The sequence below is a fragment of the Oreochromis aureus genome, linkage group 20, assembly GCF_013358895.1.
Source record: "Oreochromis aureus strain Israel breed Guangdong linkage group 20, ZZ_aureus, whole genome shotgun sequence".
Taxonomy (NCBI): domain Eukaryota; kingdom Metazoa; phylum Chordata; class Actinopteri; order Cichliformes; family Cichlidae; genus Oreochromis; species Oreochromis aureus.
The window spans coordinates 3,069,680-3,090,672 of NC_052961.1; the positions used below are offsets into that span (position 1 = coordinate 3,069,680).

Genomic DNA, 20,993 nt, shown 5'->3' on the forward strand with positions numbered 1-20,993 from the left:
GTTGGATATCGGGCAACTGCCATATAAGGACATGCACTCCTCGGGTCCGACCAGCAGAGGGGGCTACATGCTCACTGAGTCATCACAATTAGTGGGACCAAAGTGATGGACTACCAAAAACAGATTTATGTGTGCTTTTATGTCTAATATACTTAAAGTCGTATCATTTATGAGAGATATGTTTGAGATGTGTCTGACAGGTTCTATATTAATTACCACCAACCTTTAATCACTTTTTGGCACAACACCGGAAGCATTCTGTTCACAGGGGTCACAGTGCATCTATCCAGGGCTGCAGCACAGCTATTTGAGCTGATAATTTAAGCTGCAACAAGAGCTGAAACAGAGAGTGTGGGCAGGCAGGGTGGAGTGAATGTCAAGGCAAGAGCAAGAGTGAAAGGGAAGTTTTAAAAGACAGTAGTGTGATGTGTGGTTTAGAGATGGTGGCACTGATAAAAAGACAGGAGGCTGAGGTTGAGATGTTCAGGCATTCAATGGACAAGGTTAGAATATTAGTATGTCAGAGGGACAAAGTTGGTTTGGACATGCACAGAGAGCGATAGTGGATATACTGGACAAAGGATGTTGAAGAGGAGCTGCCCGGCAGGAGGAAAAGGGGAAACCTCAGAGGGGGTTCATGGATGAGGTGATCTGCTGTAGGGAGACCTAAAGGGACCAACCAAAAGAAGAAGAACAGTACACAACAATCTGTAGAGATGAGTCCGTGGTCATATAACTGTAAGAGTTTCAAGCAATTATTTTCTTAATTTTTCATTCTCCTAGAATGAAGTATGAATGAAGTATACAGGACTGATATTAACCTCCTAACCTGCTCACTAATACTGTTTTCATTCTTCCTGGTGCTAAGACACACCAGAGACCAGAATAACTGTAAATGATGTTTCTATCTTGATAATTATGAAAGTTGAATGACTTGTCTGAACTTTGTGTTTATGAAACTGAATTCAAAAGCCCTACAGCAGTTTGATGGAAATAAAACAGGCATTTTAGTAATAAAACTCCAAGTCTGTAAAAGTTGGGATTCTTTGTGAAATTCTTATGTTTGATGATGACCGATGGATAATGAGAGACAGTGGAAGTGGCTAAAATAAGCCGGCCTGAAGGACATCGCAGAGGCTCTGACCATGGCCCCTGTGCAGCAGATAAACTGAGACAGGAGTCTACCACAGCACAAGCTACCACAGGATGCAAGCTGCATGCTGTGCAACAGTGACCCAGAGAGAGTCCAGCTCACAGTAGCAGGCTGTAAGATACGAGCTGAAACAGCAGAGGCCGAGAGGCACAACCAAGTGGCTGGGATAGTGTGCATGAGCATCAGGGCTCCAGAAGGCCTGATAGGAGACACGTCAGAAGGCAGCTAAGAAAGAATAGCAGGCTGAGGTCCTGTTGGGCAGAGAGGCGGCTGCTGGCCAACCACCACACAGTGGTGACTGATAGGGAACGGAAAGCCACAGCTGTGATAGATGTTGCAATCCCAGCAGACAGTAACATCAGAAATAAGGAGGATGGGGTAAAAGAGAAGTACAGGGCACTGAAGGAAGAAGTGGAGCAAACGTGTAGGAATAAAGTACAAAATGTCTCAGTGGTTATAGGAGCATTAGGAACTGTGAACCCCAAACTGGAAGAGTGCAATCGTAGGAACAGGATACTCACACACACCACCTCTGAGCTGAACAGCTCAGTCTCAACTCATAAGTCTTTTTTCAGCGTCCTTCTGCCTGCCGGGACATTGGCGTACGGGCCTGTGGCTGAGCAGCCTGATTGGAGGGCAGCAGTAGAGTTTCTGCAGCCCTCTCCAGACTCACAGCTCTGTGCCCACAGATCCTCTGCCTCTACCCAGAATTCAGCCTGAAGCCACGAGCTCCCAGCCAGCTGAGCTCATGCTAGCTGCCATCAGATGAGTGTGGCTCTGGTATGAGTGGAGTAACAGGAAATAATTGTGTTGCTCAACATTTTCCCACAGCTATTAAACTCCAGTGTGAACATCACCGTGAAACCACGGGATTTCATCATCACACATGATCAGTCACACCTTCTAAACTACTGTGGAGCATGTGATGAGGAAATACTCAAAGGTGGTTTTGATTTTACTGTAAAAACACACTTAAATATCCAGACACTACATTTCTAACTAATCTTAGATTCTCACTGCCTCCAGTCCAACATGCTTTCACAGCCTAACCAAGTTTTTGGACATTTGAAGTCATTTCAAGTCACTTTATGTGTTAAATATGAAATAATTCTTATGACGATGATACTTTTTTGCACAGTGCTGTGGGAGCATTATGTGGCTGCAGTAAGGAAATCAGATTTCACCAGATTACGTCATGCTCATCTGTGGCTCATACCTGCTGAAGGGCTGCAGCTGATAGGTAAATTGGTTGATCATGTGACATAAAATGGGTGTCACAGATGTCATGATGTGAAAAACGTCCCATCTTTACCACAGACCCTGAATGCAGCATTTCTAGAGGGCGTGACCAACCTGCCACAACCTGGACGGGGATACCTGAGTCAGGTTGAGACCCGCGCCCACACCCAGCAGGATACGCTCAGAGTTTTAGCAGCAGACGGTCGTAATTTGACTCACCTGAACAGGTAAGAGAAACAACAACTGATCCAGCAGCCGTTACTGGGACGAGACCAGTACCGGTTACTGGGTCTGCTCAGTGTGTGAGTGCTTAAAACTGAAGTAGCCGTGGGTGTGTAGGCTGTGTGAACGGGCTCTGTTAATGTGTAAGTGTTTTCATGCGTTTGTGAGGATGGTGTTAGTTTTTAACATCTGCGTTTCTCCCCAAACCTCGTACATTCTTTTAAATTTCCCAACTTAAATTCGGATATTTTCAGAGTCACGTCAAAGGAAGCTGTGTTGGTATTTCAGTGCGTGACAGTGACAAAAGGTGGAGAGAAAATAAGAAAGAAAAACCACATAAAGCAGGTGAAGCAGCAGGAATGTAAAACAGAGTCAGTCACAGTAGGATGTAGAAAGAAGCTGTACAGTTCCTAAGGAGGTACTCAAATTATGCAGCAACACTTTACATAGAATCTTTACTCCAGATTAAATATTTAAAACTGAGATATTTTCACCCATGCTGTATAAACAGAAGCATAAATACTAGCTCCTGTTCACTGAGTCTCTGTTTGGCCAGAATTCAGCCTCCCATGCAGTATTTGGTGTTTTAACAGGAAAATTAAGGGATTATCTTTGAGGAAATCTGTCTGTCTGGGACTCTTCACCAGTTGGTCTTAGAGCTGAAGAAGCTTCTCGGATGAAACGTCATAAAGGAAACTTAAAGAAGTCCAGACGCTTTTCTTTCCAAGATCCTTGGATTATTTACATGAAAATATTCCAAATTCAAGGGTGCTGAGTTGGAAAAGTGATTGGACTAACACTTATTAATGGTCCAGCCTAGCTGAAAGACTTTATTCAGGATACATATTTGGTATTTATTTAGAACATGCTTCAGCACTGGTTCGTATCCATGGAAGTTTGAAAAAACCAGGTGTGTAAAATGCACTCATTTCTGTATTTTTCTGCCTGCCTCCTCGTTTTGGAGTCGGCCATGTCTTTGTTCCCTTCTTGAGTCATATTTTCAACCATTTCTAATCTTTTGTCCGCCTCTGAGGTCAGTTTGTGCCAAACTGGCATTCAGTCTATTTATCATTAACAGATCTGTTTGGGAACTTATTTTGGTTTCATGGTGTCTCTTTCTGGATGAAAGAGGCTTTAAAGTCATGTGATTTGTGCTTTTCAACCAGTGTTAAGCATTAACTTGTTAATAATTGGTGAATTTGACCTCACCAGCTGAAACATTCAGAGCCGAGTCACCGGCTAACCTGGAAATTGCTGCTGAGTTTACATGTATGCTGCTTCATGTCTGAACAAAGTGAGAAACGAAACAATGGTGCAGTGAGGCTGATGTGTCTTGAACTCGCTAACTGGGACTGTTGACGGAGCGTTAAAAACCGTAACAATTTATGAATTTCCATTTTAGAGTCATGATGAATCTGGATATGTATAAATATGTGGAACAAACTATGAAGACAAGGAATCTTATGTGTTTCTCTCTGATGCCAGCAGGTGAATGGTAATGAGTAGAGTTCATGTTGTGGTGACAGGACTCTGTGGCTGCAGTGATGATGGCAGGAGGAAGTCGAATTGCACAACTATCTGTCGAGGTAGAGAGGAGGTCGGGGTGAATCAGTGGGCTGACCAGAAATTGAACGTTAACGGTAGCATCTGTTGCCACTTGTAATCTTTTATAACCTTAACTGAACATTTCATAGTGTTTTATCCAACTCACAGGTATTTTTATGCTTAAATCTAACAAGTGAGTAAAAAATTAAACCCATTAGCAGATGAAATGTTAACCAGCACCTCCTGCACGCCTTGACCTTCCTAACACAGACATCGAAAGTCTCTGAAATGCACCGTTATTTACTGGCAGCCCATATAAATTCAGTGGTGCATATCAGGGAGGGGCAGGTAGCTGCCATAGAAGCTAGCTCTTAGCATTGATCTCCTAAGATTAGATGCTTCAAACACGTCAGATGTCGGACCTTGTGTCCTTGAATTCAAAAACCCCTTAAATGCAGGTCTGTCCTACCAGAGCGCAGCACTCACACAGATCCTTTCTTAAAACTCATAAACAGAAAGAACAATAAAGCAGGCCACACAACACATGAACTATGCTGCCCGTTTACCCAACGGTTTATTCCAAGAAGTTTGGAGCCATTCACAGAATTTAAAGTCAGTTCTGGATATTTTACTGATTAGGTCAGAGCAGAGAGAGACATGGCACTCAAAGTATCCTGAAATCAAATCTGTGGGACAGAAAGACGACAACAGTAAATAACAAAGATGGCCACGTGAGACTTTTTCCTGGTAACCATACAAGTTAAAGTAAATGTAGGTGATACTTTAAAATAACAACTGAAATAAGGCTTTTCAAAACGCCTGCCGAGCGGCGACAATGTTTCTACAACTTTTGTGGCAGTGACTACAAAGTAAGCCCCTCCTCCTTTCCTTGCAAAGTGCTGTTAACCCTGCAGGACTTCCTGGTTAAATAACATCAAAATCAACTTTGTGCTGTCACTCACTGTGATGGCACACCTTGCTCCAGGGCTCCTCGTCAAACATTTTCTCAGGCCATATGAGTCTTTCAACCAAGTGTCAGAAACGGTGAAACCAGTGTTTTAATTCTATGTTCAGTCTGAAAGCTAAGGCTGATTAGTTTACACAGTTTTAAATAAAACTGTGTGTTGTTTGTACTGGAAAGCAGCTCGATGACTGTGTAGCCAGAAGCTTAATTCCACAAAGTTCCCCTAGTTGTGAAAGGGGGTTGGGGTGGTGGCTGCAATATGATACTGTTTGTTTTGCCAACACAGGATTTTAAGGCCTTATGTACTCTGATACAAAAACACCCACAGCCTAAAAAATAACCCAAGAGTCTGAATTGAAGCCTCAAAGTGCTCAACTTGGCAAGGCAACTTGCTCGCCTTGTGTTGTAATCCCATATTGTGCACGTTACAGTGAGGGTTGTTGTCATTTCAGCAGTCAGGTAGGGCGGTGTGTAGAAATCTGCTGTGCTGAGGGAGTCGCTCGACCGGTCGCACCGCATTTACGCCTGGGAGGGGCGGAGTGAAGACATTTGAAGAGTCACAGCAGAGTCACTGCTGGGCTGACTGTGTTAACTGACCCGACCACAGCGAGTAACTACTTCACTTTAATTCCTGCAAGTTCCTCATTTTATTATTAGCAGCAGGCAGCCACTCTGCATATACATTTCTACTCATTCGCTCTGTTTGTGCCTCCTACAAGGTCATGTTATAGTGAAAAGTCATGGACAGAGTGTGTTTGTGTATTTAATATTGATTTGGGTTCAACTTTAAAAAGGCTGCATTAAAAACAGTTTAATCAAATGTTTCAGATACAGATGTGCATGTGCTCTCCAATCATGGGAAAATGAAAGTAAGTACAACCTACGATTCAGGCTCTCACGTCACTGTGAAGGAATTTTGACCTACTCATCTTGCTCCAGTTCACTGATGTTTCTGAGCAGTGATTTATACACAGCTGTATTTCAATCAGACTGCGGGCTGGACTTGGTCGGGGTGATTGCAGCACCTCTATTCTTTTCTTTTGCAGTCACTCTGTTAGAGATTCGCTGCTCTGCTATTACGCGATCTAGTTATGGCCAAGCTTTACTGTCAGTCAGACAGAGAGCTAACATTTGACTCTAGAATACTTTGGTATACAGGAGTTCACGGTCTGCTCAATGAGGTGTCCAGGTCCTGTGGCTGCAAAACAAGCCTAAATCATCATCCCTCCACCACCGTGCTGACGGCTGGTGTGAGGTGTTTGTGCTGATGTGCTTGGTTTGGTTTTTCCATGATGACCGAACTTCTGCGCTTTGGTCTTGTCTGTTCCAAAGGTCTTGTTGTTTGTTCAGACTTGCATTTGCTTTGCAGACCTAAGCTGCGTTGTGTGTTCTTCTTAAAGAGAAGAGGCTTTTTCCTTCGCTAAACAAGTCATACTAGTTCAGTGTATTTCGAATTGAACGTTTAACATGTTTACTGAGGCCCATCTCTGAGTGTTGCACGTCTGACCTTGGACTGAACCCTGAAGACTGTGAATCTGTGTTAACATACAGCTGACACTCAAACTGCCAGATCTTCTGTTTTATGGAGACGCTCACATTTACACCTACAGCTGATTTAGAGTAATCTTGTGACTGTAAATGTTAACTGATAACCTGGATAGTTCTGCTGTCAGCGTATGAACAAGCAGCATGAGAGGGCGATGAAAATCGTATTGCACAAGGATACGCTGTGTCACAAAGAGCTGCAGTAGCTCGGCACACTCTCGAGGAACAGCAGTATAAAAACGGCAGCAGTTTATTTTCTTTATGGATCAAACAAAAAACAGAATTTTCATGATCAAAACTATTGAAATGGAGTGAAAATGTGCAACAATAAAAGAACTTAAAATGTGTCAGCAAACAAACAGCTTTTCTGCCCACAGGCCTGAGCATGCTGTCACTCGTCCATCAGACCAGTCAGACCAGTCAGCTCTGCTGGCAAACGACACCTCCACACTCACACTGTCGCCTGGTTTCTCCGTCACACTCACGAGTTGTGAAAGGATGTTTACAGGCTAAAATTAAGCTGGTGTTTAAAATCAAACGGCACACTTCCTGCTCTCATTCTCAGCTGTACAAACTTGCTTATGTGTCTCCTCCCCTGAAGACTGTTAAACATTTCCCCTTTTCCTCTGCAGTCATGAGGCTCATGTGGACTTACTCTCTGTCCCAGCAGCCTCACTCTCTCGTCCTCTTTCTGCATGTAGTTGCTTCTGTGAGCTGATGCTGGTGTGTCTGTTGATTTAAGGATCACTGACTCACCTTGCTGTTTAACCTGTGTCGTCATTAAATCTGGGAACACGTTTGCTTTGCAGCAGGTCCTCGCTCATTAAGATGTTCACTTTTGTTCCTGCAGATGAGGATCAGACTAAATAACAGAAGCACCTGTCTGTGTGATATGGTGATAATGATGATGCTTTCACAGCTTGGCTCACTGCCCTCGAGTGGCCCAGAACAGTCACATGTCATAAACAAGTTTTACTACCAAAAAGATGCTCAAACATTTAAAAAAAAAGACAAGACTTAGTCCACCAGGTACTTCTCCTGCATTTTTTTTTTTTTTTTTTTTTAACGTCAGAATTTTTGAAATATTAAAAATGAGGAAAAAACTAAAGGTTTAAAAAAAAAAAAAAGTGTACAAAGAGTAGTATTTTCATCCAATATGTAGTGTGGTAGAAGTAATAATATATGAATGTTTAAAGTAAAACTACATTAGTTGTTCAGGAGTGTACACTCCCAACAATCTGTGAGCAACCTCTTGATGAGACAGTGAAGGCTGTCCCTCGGGACCTCCTCCCACATCTGGATCAGGGCATCAGTGACCTCGTGGACCGTTTGTGGCACCCAGAGGTTCTTGGTTGGTTTCAGATCTGGGGAATATGAGGCAGTGGAGGAACCCAGAGTGCACTGCATCAGCAGAAGGATAATGATGTCATCCCCGCATCTAAAAGCAGTCGGGATCTGTCTGATCTTCCAAGAATATGCAGGATAAGGATGTGGCTCCTCAGGCCTCCACTGATGCTGGATGATGCATAAAATTTGCCTCAATGCCTCCAGACTCTGTCTTCCACATGTGTCAGACCTGCCAGTCCTGCTGATCTCTGGTGAATGCCATTAAAGCTGGGCTATAAGCACAGGTCAAACTCACGGATGCTGGAATCTCCTGTGACGCTCTTGAATTCATGTCTTGATGCATTCTCAATCATCCAGGTAAGTAAATCTCAAAAGTTGATTCTGTTCATCTGGACGTTTTCAGTTAGGAGAAACGTTTCGTCACTCATCCAGGTCTCAGCCAGTGTTGGGTAAGTTACTTTAAATTAGTAACTTCGTTACATTACTAGTTACTTGGATGGACATGCCATCCTTGAGGCGCTGGTGTAGGTAACGTCTGACGGTCACTAACAAAACACAAAACTAGGGAGGAAGGAAGAGGAGAGCCATCTGTGAACACCGCCTGCTAACACATTCACTTTTGGGACGTGCTCTTGTTGTTGCCTCTCCAGTGCACCTCATGCTTCCCGACTGGTCAGACTGATATTCCTCAAGTTTAACTGACTGTGTCGTACTGTGATGGTCAGCTGCTCCCTGAAGTTTTCTGAGCAGTTTTTGTTTCCATTATGAACTGATATCTGTAACAATATGACAGAAATTAAAGTAACTGCTGCCTGTAGAACAAGGACCACCCTGCTGTGTGTCCTATAATAGGACTCTGTGTTGACTGAATATGAATTTATCACTGGTCCCTGTTTCATTTAGGATTGTGCTTTTTCATATTCGCGTTCAAGTTAAAAATGTAGTCATCATTTCATATATAGGTTATCAATTTGTTTTTGTTTTTTCAAGTAACATTTACACTAATAATGTGAGCCAGAGGCTGTGAAGAGGAAACGATGATGCGTCGAGTTTGACAGAACTTGTATAAGAATATCGACAGAAATGGAGACTGTGGGCAGCGTGGTGGTGCCGTGAGTGGCATTGCTGCTGCACCGTCTTTGTGTGATGGCTGTAAATTGCGTCTGTTTCTGCATGTGCAGACAGGAAGTGTGGTTATTAATCTGTAGTGATACCACAGTTACTGTCAGAGCTTGCTCTGTCGTCTTGTCTTTTTGGGGTGATTCATGGCTGCGCGCAGGTCAGACCTGCAGGATGGTTGATTCTCATTGGAATTTTTTTTTTTTTCTCACTATTATATCAATTTTCCAAACTCAAGGCATTATGAAGACATTCCACATGTTGGTTTCTGGTAGCTTATTCCACATCAGGGAGAGCTGTGCTTCGCATCAGTGACATATTGCGTCTTTTATTCCTTCACAGATCCAACCATGAGGTGGCGCTCTTCTGGTCTTTCCCTCTTCCTTTTGCTCTCCATCTTTGTCTTGAAGTCAGCAACTGAACTCAGGATCTGTGCCTACAACGTGCAGAAATTTGACTCTGCAAAAGCATCAAACGAGAGACTGATGCACTATCTCAAACTGGTAACACACACTTAATTATGTATTTTATATTATATTTTTTTCCTGCTGCCGTTATGAATGAATTCTTGGCAGAATTGGAACTGGTGCTGTATTTATGACTCGACCTATGACCTTTTTTTCTGTGTGCCCATGTGTCTGTCCAGGTCCTGACTCGTTGTGATATCAGCCTCTTGCAGCACGTGGTGGATCCAAACGGTCAAGCCATTGAAAAGTTGCTGTCTATGCTCAACAGGTAAACATTCACAATTTAAACTATCAGCATGAAAATCTTGTCAGCTGAGTTTATTTCAGCCCTTAAAGAGGACTTATTCTACTCATTGCTCATTGGTTGCTTATCATAAAGAGAACGTTTGACCATTAGGTAGATGGGACTTCTGTGGTCTCGGACAGAGACAGTGTGTGCTTGAAATAATCATATGATGACGTCATTATTCATTATTATTGATTATTTGTAGTTCTCCTCCTGGATGTCTCACCTGACCTGACAACTTTGTCCGTGTGACTTTGTTGCCAGCAATATAATAGTGCAGGGCTGCATAAGATTACCTTATCTCACATCACTTACATAATTTAAGGCATTTGATCTTTCTAGATCCACTCCCAGAACATTTTGATTACACTTCATATAGTTGACAGGAAAAAGTATAAGCAGGAAAAGCACTTTCCAAAATCTTCAGCATGAAGCGAGACTGTGTGAGAGCAAAGGGAAGCCTGACCCTTTCCAATACAGCAGCTGAGTGTGTGAGCTCTATGAAAACAGGTGTCAGCATGATTCAATTAATGTGGCTGTGGCTTACTCCTGTTTTATGTTTGTACTCTGTGTGTACTGACAAAGCTACAGTTCACTACCAGTCAGTGCACTGTTGGCACACCAGACCCCAAAATTGTTGCTTTCCATGAATGAAAAAAATGTGTTTTATGATAACGATGCAAAGAGATTGATTTATTGCTTAAGACTGCGTGGGCATGTTGCTGACATACAAGACCGTAAACTGCTCGATCTTTTATGCTAACACTGCTTAACCACAATACGTGCATAATGATGGTCATTATGTGTCTGCTGTCTGCCTTCAACAGGGGATCTGACAGGTACACTGGATTTAATGAGCATGTGAAGTATCATCTAATCATATTCATTAATCCTAATCACCTTAATTTACATCCTCTACTAACCAAAATGCCTGAAATGGTAACACTTTACTTTGGAAAGTCACTATTAGAGAAAATCGGGATGGAAATGTGTCGTACAGGTTTATCAGTCCAGTATTTGTTAAAGGGAAAAGCATGACACTGAATGATTCTGATTTAACTCTGAACAACTTGAAAGCCTCCTAGTCAGTAGCAGGGCCTTAAAAAGAGGTTCAAGGGCCACTAGTAACCCTTGAACCGCTTTATGAGCTGAGCTGTTTGTCATTTTCATGTTAGCTTATAGACAACACGACTGGGTTTGCATTAGAAGTTAGTGAGGGTAGTCTCTGCTCATGCACTTACCCTTGGAAAAACCTGAAAAGTATTCTAATGGTCATCAAACCTCATCTCTATTGACATTCCATTCTTTATGGGGAAAAGAATAGAAACTAGAATAGAAACACAGAAACTAATATAAATCTAAATGCCAACTCAAGTAATGTTCACTACAACCCTGATCATTATTATAATTATTAAATTTGACAATAATGTAGCACTTTTTACTCTGAGTGAGGACTCAAAACACTTGCCTAATTCACACACATTCATACAAGCACTTTTTTCTATGCTTTTCCCATGTAAGTGCTTTCTATCTAACATGAACACATTTATACAATGGTGAATTAGCATGGAGACCTGAGCAGCCAAGGATCAAACCTGTAGTAAATGCAGATGAGCACACATGTGAAAGCAAATAACGAAATGTAAATGTGTTTATGGCCTGCTGACTGTTTAAATTGCAGAAATATTTACCAAACTAAGTGGTTACTGTGAAAGGTACTTTTGACTTAACAAAATAAAGTGTTACCCATCAGTGCAGTGTGTCCAAGCTTCGGGCGGGCGCTGTACAAAGGAAAAAACATGCTGTGGGTTGAAGTTGAAGAACAAACATTTTCATGTTTGTTTGGTTTTTGTTTTTTTTTGTAAATTTTACTTTTATTTATCTAGATGTAAATATCTCAAACTACAAATTTCACCTGCTGAAATATGTCTCATATTTTTGACAGTGTGACTGAAATACTTTCTGTAGATGTATAAAGCTTAGTAGGCCGGGTGCTAAGCCCTGGGGAGCTCCACTTCTGGGACTATCGCGCTGGACTATTTTCATGTGCTTTTTCTAGTATTAAGACTTCATCTCAAGAAATCTTACTGTCATATTTAACCAAAATCCCATAATAAAAGTCTATACAATATTTTAATAAGACTACAGTAGATTAAAGTGCCAAGTTTCAGTATTAATTTTAGTAGCATTACAACAGAATAATTTGAAAAGCTTCTAATTAGAGCTGGGCGATATAAGATTTTTTCATATCATGATGTTTTTTTCATTTCTGGCAATAACGATATATATCACGATATAAGCCAAATAACTATATTTGTAAGATTTAAATGTGCCATTGCTCAAGAGTAAAATGTGAAATAATTAGCAGCTTGTTTTGATTTAAATATTTATTTCCCATAATAAGTTCAACAGGGCAGATGTACTTAAGGAACATGAGACTTCAGTTTCAGATAAATAAAGGCAAATATTGCAAACTACACAAAAGGCAGCCGCTAAAGAGTTTAAGTTTCAAAATAGAACAAACAAAACAGACTAAATTGTCAATTCCACTTAGAAACAAAATTTTAATTCTAAAAATAAATCCTAGTTTGTTTTACAGAAGAACAGACAAAATTGACTAACTTTTGTCAATATCAAATAAACTGAGAACTAAAAGGAAATTCTCCATCTCTCCTTGTTGTATAGCTTAGCTTTTCAAACAGTTTTAACAGTTACTTTAGTCTGACAAAAGCCGAATGACGAATTAGCGCTTTCAGTCAGAGATTGAGCATGCACCGCTTTATTGTATTTCCAGACTTGCTTTCGGCACAATTTACAGTGCGCTGGCTCTGTTTTTTTTTTGTCAGACTTGAAATAGCCGAAATACCTTCACACTCTACGGAACTTCTGTGGCCCTTCCGTTCGACAAGCTCTCCGGCATTGGAACCATCATCTGTTTTTTTGGTAACCTTCGCTCACGCTCTCGGTTGATTTTTCTCTCTAGTCGGCAAACTCATTTCCTCCATTACCCGGGCTGCACGGCTGCAAAAACAAATACACATGTGCGCCTTGGCGCTTGTGCTGTACGTAACAAGTCACGTGACGTGACGCTGCGGCTGTGATTGGTTCGGCTCTGCGCTACTTAATTTGGATTGGCTGTTCCTTTTTTTTTTTTTTTTTTTTTTTTTTTTTAAAAGAGGACAAGAGAGATGAGGTCTATCGCAATAGTTTAATTTTTCTATCGAGAAAAAGTTATTTCGCAATACATATCGTTATCGTTCTATCGCCCAGCTCTACTTCTAATGTAACTGGGCACGAAATAGTTGCTAAGCGACATGAGGAGTCACAATGTAATCATTCATGTAAATCATCATTCAGGTTTATTTTGTAAGCGTAAATAAAAAGACCTTTAAAAAAATGACTTCAAACAGGACATTTCAGTGACTAGGGCACTGGTTACCTAAAAAAATGCAATTTGTTTAAATTGTAGGAATGTTGGTATAAATTTGCTTGAACAATGTGAAGAGAGGTGCACGAGGGAGCTTTCATCGAGGCGTGAACTCCAGCAGGGCAGATCACTGGGATAAATCTGACTTCAGCTTCCTTGTTTCTCTGAAAGAACTGTGAGGACTGCTCTGTAATGCTCACCTGATGGCTTCATAAGCCCCAGCAGTCCTTGTGCTCCTCTGTTCACATTAATGTTTTGGCGGGCTCGTGTATTGCGTACTGTGTGACGTGCAGCTGCTTTCTCTGCTGTGTTTTTCACTTTCTTGTCTCCTTCTCTGCGTTGAGGTATGAAGAGTACGACTACAAGGCAGTGGCCAGTGAGAGTTTGGGAAACTCTCCTGACGACATGCAGAAGTATGTTTTCATCTACAGGTAAGACATGGCTGTGGTCCAGGACTGGAAAAAGACCTCTCTGTGTTGGCTTCATCCTGCTGCTCTGGTGTTTGTTGCTTGGAGGCTACAAGATTGTTTGCAGTACGTGAACACCAACTGTGATTCGGCGATCTCTTGCTGGTTTGAACTGTAAAGTGTAGACGAGCGTCTGTGCTTCACAGCTACTGTTAAAGTACATTAATCAAATGCAACATTTAAAATTGTTCAGCTTTGGATAAAACGTGACCTCGCGATCAGAGGCGGAGGCAGACATCTGAAACACCCGGGGCTTAGCCCTGAAGGGTAGTATGCATATGGGACGGGGGGGGTTAGAAATGACTGAAAGATTAATTGGCTCTGTTTTGAGTTTTGTTCAAAAAAGAATGACTTCATATAGGGAAAAATATATATCACATCTGCAGGACACCTTAAACTAGTTTTTTTTAAATTAAGCAGCAAGGCAGAACAAAGTCGGGCCTGTATCAAGACACGCGGACTGAACCTCAATTCAACCAGACCCAGAACTGATCCAGAATTAAAACAGGACTACAACAGTTCAAAATCAGGACTACTTAGGACTTAACCAAGACAGAACCAGAATCAGAACTAGATGATCGTAGCACTAAAAATCATCATAGACCTGCACTACACTTATTTTTTTTAATTCTACCAAAGTCCACTATTTAGAAAAGTCTATATAATTATTTAGCCTTGTTGTGCAAACAAGCCTGCATAACTTAATAAATACAGAATTTGAAAAATAACAAACCAAAAACGAAACACTAGGTACGAGATACATGAGTACCTATGATACGGTGATACTTTTGGTAAACAACCATTTGCCTAACATGTGTCTCACCTGCTCTTGTTCCCTCTCTGTTCCTCTCTCTCCCTCTCTGTGCTGACAATCATCAAATATACAGTGGAAACCAGATATTTACACTCTTCAGCTAAAAACACAAACACTTTTTTAATTGTAACATCAAATCAGACTAAATGTTTATTTTTTTTAGATTGATAAATATAAAAAAAACATATTTGTTAACGTTAAGAGTAAAGAGAGAAACTATCTGTATTTCTTAATTGCAAATGGCACCAAATTGTATCCAACATTGAGCCACATTTATGGAGCTCCACAATTCTTTTCCTGGTGTTTTGGTTGACAGGCATATAAGGCAAAACACAGGCTCTGTGTTTTGCCTTATATGCATCCACAGGTGTGCCACCAATTTACTCACATGGACTCTACGAACCTATCAGAAGCTTCTTCAGCTCAGAATGGAATCGTCTGGAGTTTTCTTATAATTAACAATAAACTTAATGTATATGTACTCCTAAATATGATGAAAGTGATTAAAATAAACAGCTCCCTCTTTTTATTCTGACATTTAACTAATTCAAAAGATATTTCAACATTTATTTATCTAAAACAAAACAAGTTTACTGTAAATTGATGTTTAACGGTAAAAAAAAAAAAAAAAAAGTTGTGTTTTCCATAAAGTGTATGTAAATATCTGGATAAAACTGAATAAACTGCTGTGTATTGAAATTGAAATGATCTGAGGATCATCCCAATATTAGGGGGGATTCACGCACAGTCTTAAATTCCCACAGTGTGCACTATGTGCTTCGGATATTGTGTGTAGTTTTTTGTTTTATACGGTTGTCAGCCAGGCATCTAACTATGAAAAAATCACACTCCAAAAGACCCCGGGCTTCTGAAAAAACAACCCGGGCTTAAGCCCAGTAAGCCACCCCCCCCCCACCCCCCGCTCCGCCACTGCTCGCCATCACTTTCACTCGGCCACTTAATCCTCATGAAGGAGGAGCTGAACAAAAATTAGACTACCCAGGGGTCACATGCTGCTCGTACCAGTGATTAAACAGCATTTAATCTTTTCTTCTCCAAACAGGATGCAGACGGTGAACGTGACGGGTCAATACCAGTACAGGAGCAAGCAGTCGTTTGTCAGAGAGCCTTTTGTGGTTGGCTTCCAAAGCAAGAATGCATGTTAGTGCATAAAAAAACATTTTTAATGCTTTTCCTCAAATTACCTTCAGATTTAAACTAAAACGGTGCCCTTCATTCTTCTCTTTTGTTTCTTTCCCTTCTTGTTTTTCCTTTTCTCTTTCCACCTGGCAGCAATCGACAAGTTTATCTTGGTCCCTCTCCACAGTGAGCCCAGCAAGGCCGTCCAGGAGATCAACAAGCTTTACGACGTCTTTGTGGAAGTCAGCAAGAAATGGAACAACACGGTGTGAAAACTCATCTAAAAACAGACTTATCAGAACAGATCTGACAGAACGTTTTGTAAACCGTGTTTGTAAAGGTCTGCTTTAAAATGGAAAATATCTTTATTCACATAGAGCCCTTCAAGGAATCCAAGGTCACTTTATACACAAAAGTCAAAAACCACTGACTTTTGAAACCGTAGCCTGACTCTGCACTCAGGGTTTTGAACCCTCGGTATCAGCATTTTGCCAGCCGCAATGTTTTTGGATAATTTTTTTGCAGGCAAACGTGTCCATATTTAGACAGAAGGAGATGTCAGGTTTATCAGCAAGCTTTAACTTGGAAACATAAAAATAAATAGAACCACTGACTTCATCAAGATGCAGATAATTATAGAGACTAAAAGCATTTATGCATTTCTTTTAAATGTAAACATTTTTACCCCTGGGCTGTAAATGTATTGTCGTCACCCCACCGGGCAGGACGAACACGCGAGTTTGTGAATGTGATAACTTGAAAACAAGGCGATGTAGGAGTTTCAGATTGAAACCACAGGTGCATCTGCTGGGAGGCTGAGGGGCAGCACTGGCCTTCACAGCAGGATTTAAAACTGACTCACTTTTCCCTTTGTTGTGTGTGTAGAATGTGATGTTCCTGGGAGATTTCCATGCCAGCTGTGCGTACGTGAAACGAAGTGACAGGAAAAACATAAGGCTGTTCATGAAGTCCGAGTTCTCCTGGCTGATCAGAAACCGAGAGGACACCACTGTTACTGACGCGACCAGCTGTGCATACGACAGGTGTGTGCTGACAAAACTGTGGATTAACATATAACAGCATGGTGAATGTATTAGAGGGTTACCTGCTGGATGTCAGCGAACAAAGTGTCAGCTACAGTTAATCTTATTGTTATTAATCTAACTTTAAAGGTTCATGTGTGGATGAGGAGTTTTATGTTCTTGCATTTAATTTTTGTGTGTGTGTGTGTGTGTGTGTGTGTGTGTGTGTGTGTGTGTGTGTGTGTGTGTGTGTGTGTGTGTGTGTGTGTGTGTGTGTGTGATTGTTGTGCATGGACAACCCTTCCTGAGGGCAATCAAGCCATTCTCTGCAAAAGTCTTTGATCTCGGTGCGGAGTTCAAAATGTCCAGGAGCCAGGTAACTGATCACATGACACCACATATATACTGGTCACATTTAATAGGTCTAATAAAACACAATCACACCCTTCCTGAAGCATTTAGAAGTGTCTGAGTTTGTTGCAGTCTTTATATAGTTATAGTTTCTGCCCCGCAGGACAAACGCTGCTGTCTGTCTTCAGTGTTGATTATGATCATCTGCTGATCGTGCTGACATTTTGCTGCTTGTAGTCTTCTTGACCTAATTTTTTTGGCATGGCATTATGTCTGAAAGCATGAAATTGATATTTAAGAACCCTCTGCAGCGCCCTCTAGTGTGCAGACATAGACAGTTAGTTTGTTTACACATTAAATGTCTGCAAATGAAAGTCTTATCATATCAAACATATAAAATTTGACTCTGAATCATTTGGATTTGTATTGATTTGGTAGATGTCTGAAAAGGAAGTTTGATAAATTAGAACATCTTAGTGGGTTCAATTTATCTACATGTTTATTTTATTTTAAAGTTATGAGTAATTTGTGTATTTTTAGGATGACGGCACATCAGTGAAAATAGTTTCTTGAGCTGTAATAAGAGTACGTGCGAAGCCTGAGCCCTCAAACAGATACATTACAGGAAAAAGGAGTCTGATTTTTTTTTTTTCCTGTTTTTAGCTGACAAGAGTGTGCTGTAACACATCTGCTTCAAGGTTTAATGTCTTGTGCATTCAGAGATTCTCCTCTGACATCAGCAAGGCTTTTTCCTGCAGAGAAGCATCGCTCATTCCAGATCATTCTCTGTAAACAGATGTTTGTGTGGGGAAAATTCCACTACCTCAGCTTTGAGTACTCGGAGCAGAAAAGCCTATTTAAGAACCGGTCCATTTACCATTCTGAAATATTCAGACCAGTCCGTCTGGCACCAACAACCACAGCAGGTTTCAACGTCACTTAAATGCCCTTCCTTACTCATCCTGATGCTTGGTTTGAGCTGCTGCCGTGTGGCTGATCAGATCTGTGTTAACAAGCAGCTCAACACTTTGCTAGGTATACCTAATAAAGTGGCCACTCATTATGTAGAAATTATTTGATCATAAATACTTATACATGAGATTAATTGATACATGTGGAATAACAAATGTGTATACTACTTTAATATTGTAAGCACTGATCTGTTGCTGGGTAGCTTTATCTATAATAATACAGCGTCTGAACAAACAGTATTTAAATCCAAAATATAGAAAGCTGCACAACATAGTTTTGGATTTCTTCCTCCTTTTTTAAAAAATGTAATTTTTAAGTGATCGGCTGGAGTGACTTTTATCCTCATTCCCAGTGTGCCAGGTCACCTTAAATATCTGTCACCTTTTCCTGTGTATCCTGTTAAAACAGCCTGATGTAAACACTGTTTGATGATGTCTGACTCTGACTTCCATTGCTTCTGTCTGCCAGGTGGTGCAGCTGAGCGACCATTACCCAGTGGAAGTGGTATTAAAGAGCTCCGCCCTCTTCCTTCAGGCCACGCCCCTGAGCCTAACAATTGCCTCTGTGATCGTCCGGTCCTTCCTCTCTGCCCTGTGATCGTCCTGGGCTCTGAATGCTTTATATACTCATTTGTCTTTTTATTCCAAAGCCAGTTCACCTTCTAGCTGTGCCAGGATCACTCAGGGCAGTCCGTCCTTTTAATACGGATTTATTTTATAGTCCGAGCTTTACTGCTCTTAGACCAAAGTGAAGTGACTGAGCAGTGAGGCAGCTCCAGGAACAGAAAAATGTGCAAAATTCAAATATGAGACTTTCAGGGTTTTTGGTGCTGATTTTAAAATATTTTAAATTAAGGTTTTTGCATCAAGACAAAAGTGCATCCAACAGTCTTGTTTGTCATCAGGTGAAAATGTAATCTGATTTTATTTTTTAGGAGTTCTTCATTTGTTTTCTTCTTCCTTCCATCTTTTTCTTGATATGTCCCCCTCGGGTCTGTACAGAAACTGATTTAAATATTTAGAATTTCTCTGAAAATGTTAAGATTTTCATTGTTTGAGAGTTTTATAAAATTCAGTAAAGTTTTTTTAATAGTAAAATAAAAAAAACATTCTTAAGATGTTGTTATTTTGGACGAGCTGCCTGCATTGATACAGGTTCACCTGAAAACACCACAGGGATGGATCGATTACTACATGAGTTAAAGGGTTTAAAAAAAAAACACACACACACACCTACTAAGAAACACACAAGGGTCATCAGATAATCAGAAATACATGCAGCACAGCCACAGAGATGGAAAATATCTACTTTTCAATAAATTATTTAAAAAGCAAAAGCAGATGATCCTGTTCCTCAGACATGGTGAATCCCCATCCTCCTGGAGGCAGTGCAGCTGGAATCTGTCAGAGCAAGCTGTTCCACCAACGAGGAAGACGAGCCACTTCCTCATTGTAAAGATCGTCCCTTGTGGTTAAGATGTGTCACACATGAACAAATCCTCTTGACTTGCTGCTTAGTTGTATAAATTCTTGTTCAGTGATTTAAAAATTCTTCACCTGTTTAGTGTAAGTATCCACAGAGTCGAGCTGACAATAACTGGCCTCAGTGTTTCCATCAGGAGAAGAATTGCAGTGTAGATCCTCCGCAGTTAATGCAGAGAGTTTGCATACATAGGGGAACAAAGATAAATGTTCATATCTGCTGTTGTCTGGTCATCGCTCTGTCGTTTTTCCTCCCGATGAAAGCAGACAGGTGTTGGACGTTCTCTCCTGTTTTTTACCCTGAAGCGACCATTGTTGTGAAATGGAATTAAAACTGAGCAGAACGTGTCTTATCCTGCATTTCTTCTTACTGCAGTAAGAAAACACTTGATCCACCACAAAGTTTTTAAGGATATATTTCAAATTGATTCACTGATCCTATCACCTTTGATTATTTGTATATCAGTGAAAGCACATTAGTATGTCAGTCTGAAATTCACTTAATCACAAAACTAATCTGTTGATTGAGATTATGGAGACATTTTATTTTTTATAAAACTCACTAATCTCATGAGCATCAATGAGATTAGTGAGTGTCATGGCATAATACCTTTCCACCACACTTCACCTTTTCCTGACTGCAGCCTGCATAGATCAGTGCTTTGGGCTGGGAGGATCGATCCAAACACTGATAGTATCAATATCAGCGTTGATATTGGTATTGGATCAATGCTGGACTTTGCTTCTCTGCTGTAAGTTCAATACTTTGCTCGTGATCATCAGAAAGGAAGCATGTATACACCGCTCCTCTCATGCTGACACACTTTGCTCCGCCCCTTCTCAACCATGGCCCACTGAGTCACGTGACTGTGGAACTACTAAACAGCACAGGAGGAATGAGGTGGCGGAGCAAAGTGTTCCTGCAGGAGAGGAGCGGTGTTTGCACAGACCTGTCTCCCCTCTGATACAGGAGCAACTTAGTGGACTTAAGTGATCGATCCCAGCGCTGTTAAGGTTACTGCTGATATTTGAATCGATCCACTGATCATTTCCTTGCGGCGACTCTTTGTGAATGAGGGAAGAATAAAAATAAGCATCTGGTGCTTGTGCGTGTCTTCATACTGCAAGCACAACACACTTCATGCATCACAAATTTTAATTTACAAGATATCATTATTACTGTAAAAAAAATTAATTATCCCATGGCTCGCGCTCTTTAAAAACTTTTTTGGGGCTTGTTGTTGTTTTTTTTTTGTTTGTTTTACAATTCAGTTGCATTAATATAGATAGCCTGCTATTTGTGTGCAATGCATTCATTTACGTTTTTTTTGCTGTTTATATTTAGTGGCTTCTCAGAATACGCATATATTATCTATGTATACATATATAATATGTCAGTCTGATAGTTTTGAAAGCAGAAACAAAGAGATGG

At 40.8% G+C, this 20,993-nt stretch overlaps 1 protein-coding gene across 2 annotated transcripts; it reads left to right on the forward strand.

Moving 5' to 3' along the window:
- Nucleotides 1-2,300: 2,300 nt before the first annotated feature.
- Nucleotides 2,301-19,909, forward strand: LOC116328408 (deoxyribonuclease-1-like). 2 transcript variants are annotated; one of them, XM_031750189.2, is made up of 11 exons: nucleotides 2,301-2,393; nucleotides 2,471-2,619; nucleotides 9,477-9,637; nucleotides 9,781-9,869; nucleotides 10,715-10,726; nucleotides 13,659-13,745; nucleotides 15,659-15,756; nucleotides 15,889-16,001; nucleotides 16,621-16,778; nucleotides 17,037-17,133; nucleotides 18,549-19,909. In XM_031750189.2, exons 3-11 carry the CDS (start codon nucleotides 9,485-9,487, stop codon nucleotides 18,675-18,677), a joined length of 936 nt encoding a protein of 311 aa, XP_031606049.1. In that variant the 5' UTR covers nucleotides 2,301-2,393; nucleotides 2,471-2,619; nucleotides 9,477-9,484; the 3' UTR covers nucleotides 18,678-19,909. The 2 variants fall into 2 exon arrangements, with proteins under 2 accessions (XP_031606049.1, XP_031606050.1); XM_031750190.2 differs by lacking the exon at nucleotides 10,715-10,726 and having other exon boundaries at nucleotides 2,302-2,393.
- Nucleotides 19,910-20,993: the final 1,084 nt, after the last annotated feature.

Bases quoted from the DNA above. Each gene is read 5' to 3' on its own strand.
- LOC116328408 (XM_031750189.2), top strand. From the start codon at position 9,485: ATGAGGTGGCGCTCTTCTGGTCTTTCCCTCTTCCTTTTGCTCTCCATC. The intron at 9,638-9,780 runs GTAACACACACT...GTGTCTGTCCAG, and splicing joins TGATGCACTATCTCAAACTG to GTCCTGACTCGTTGTGATAT. The intron at 15,757-15,888 runs GTTAGTGCATAA...TCCACCTGGCAG, and splicing joins CTTCCAAAGCAAGAATGCAT to CAATCGACAAGTTTATCTTG.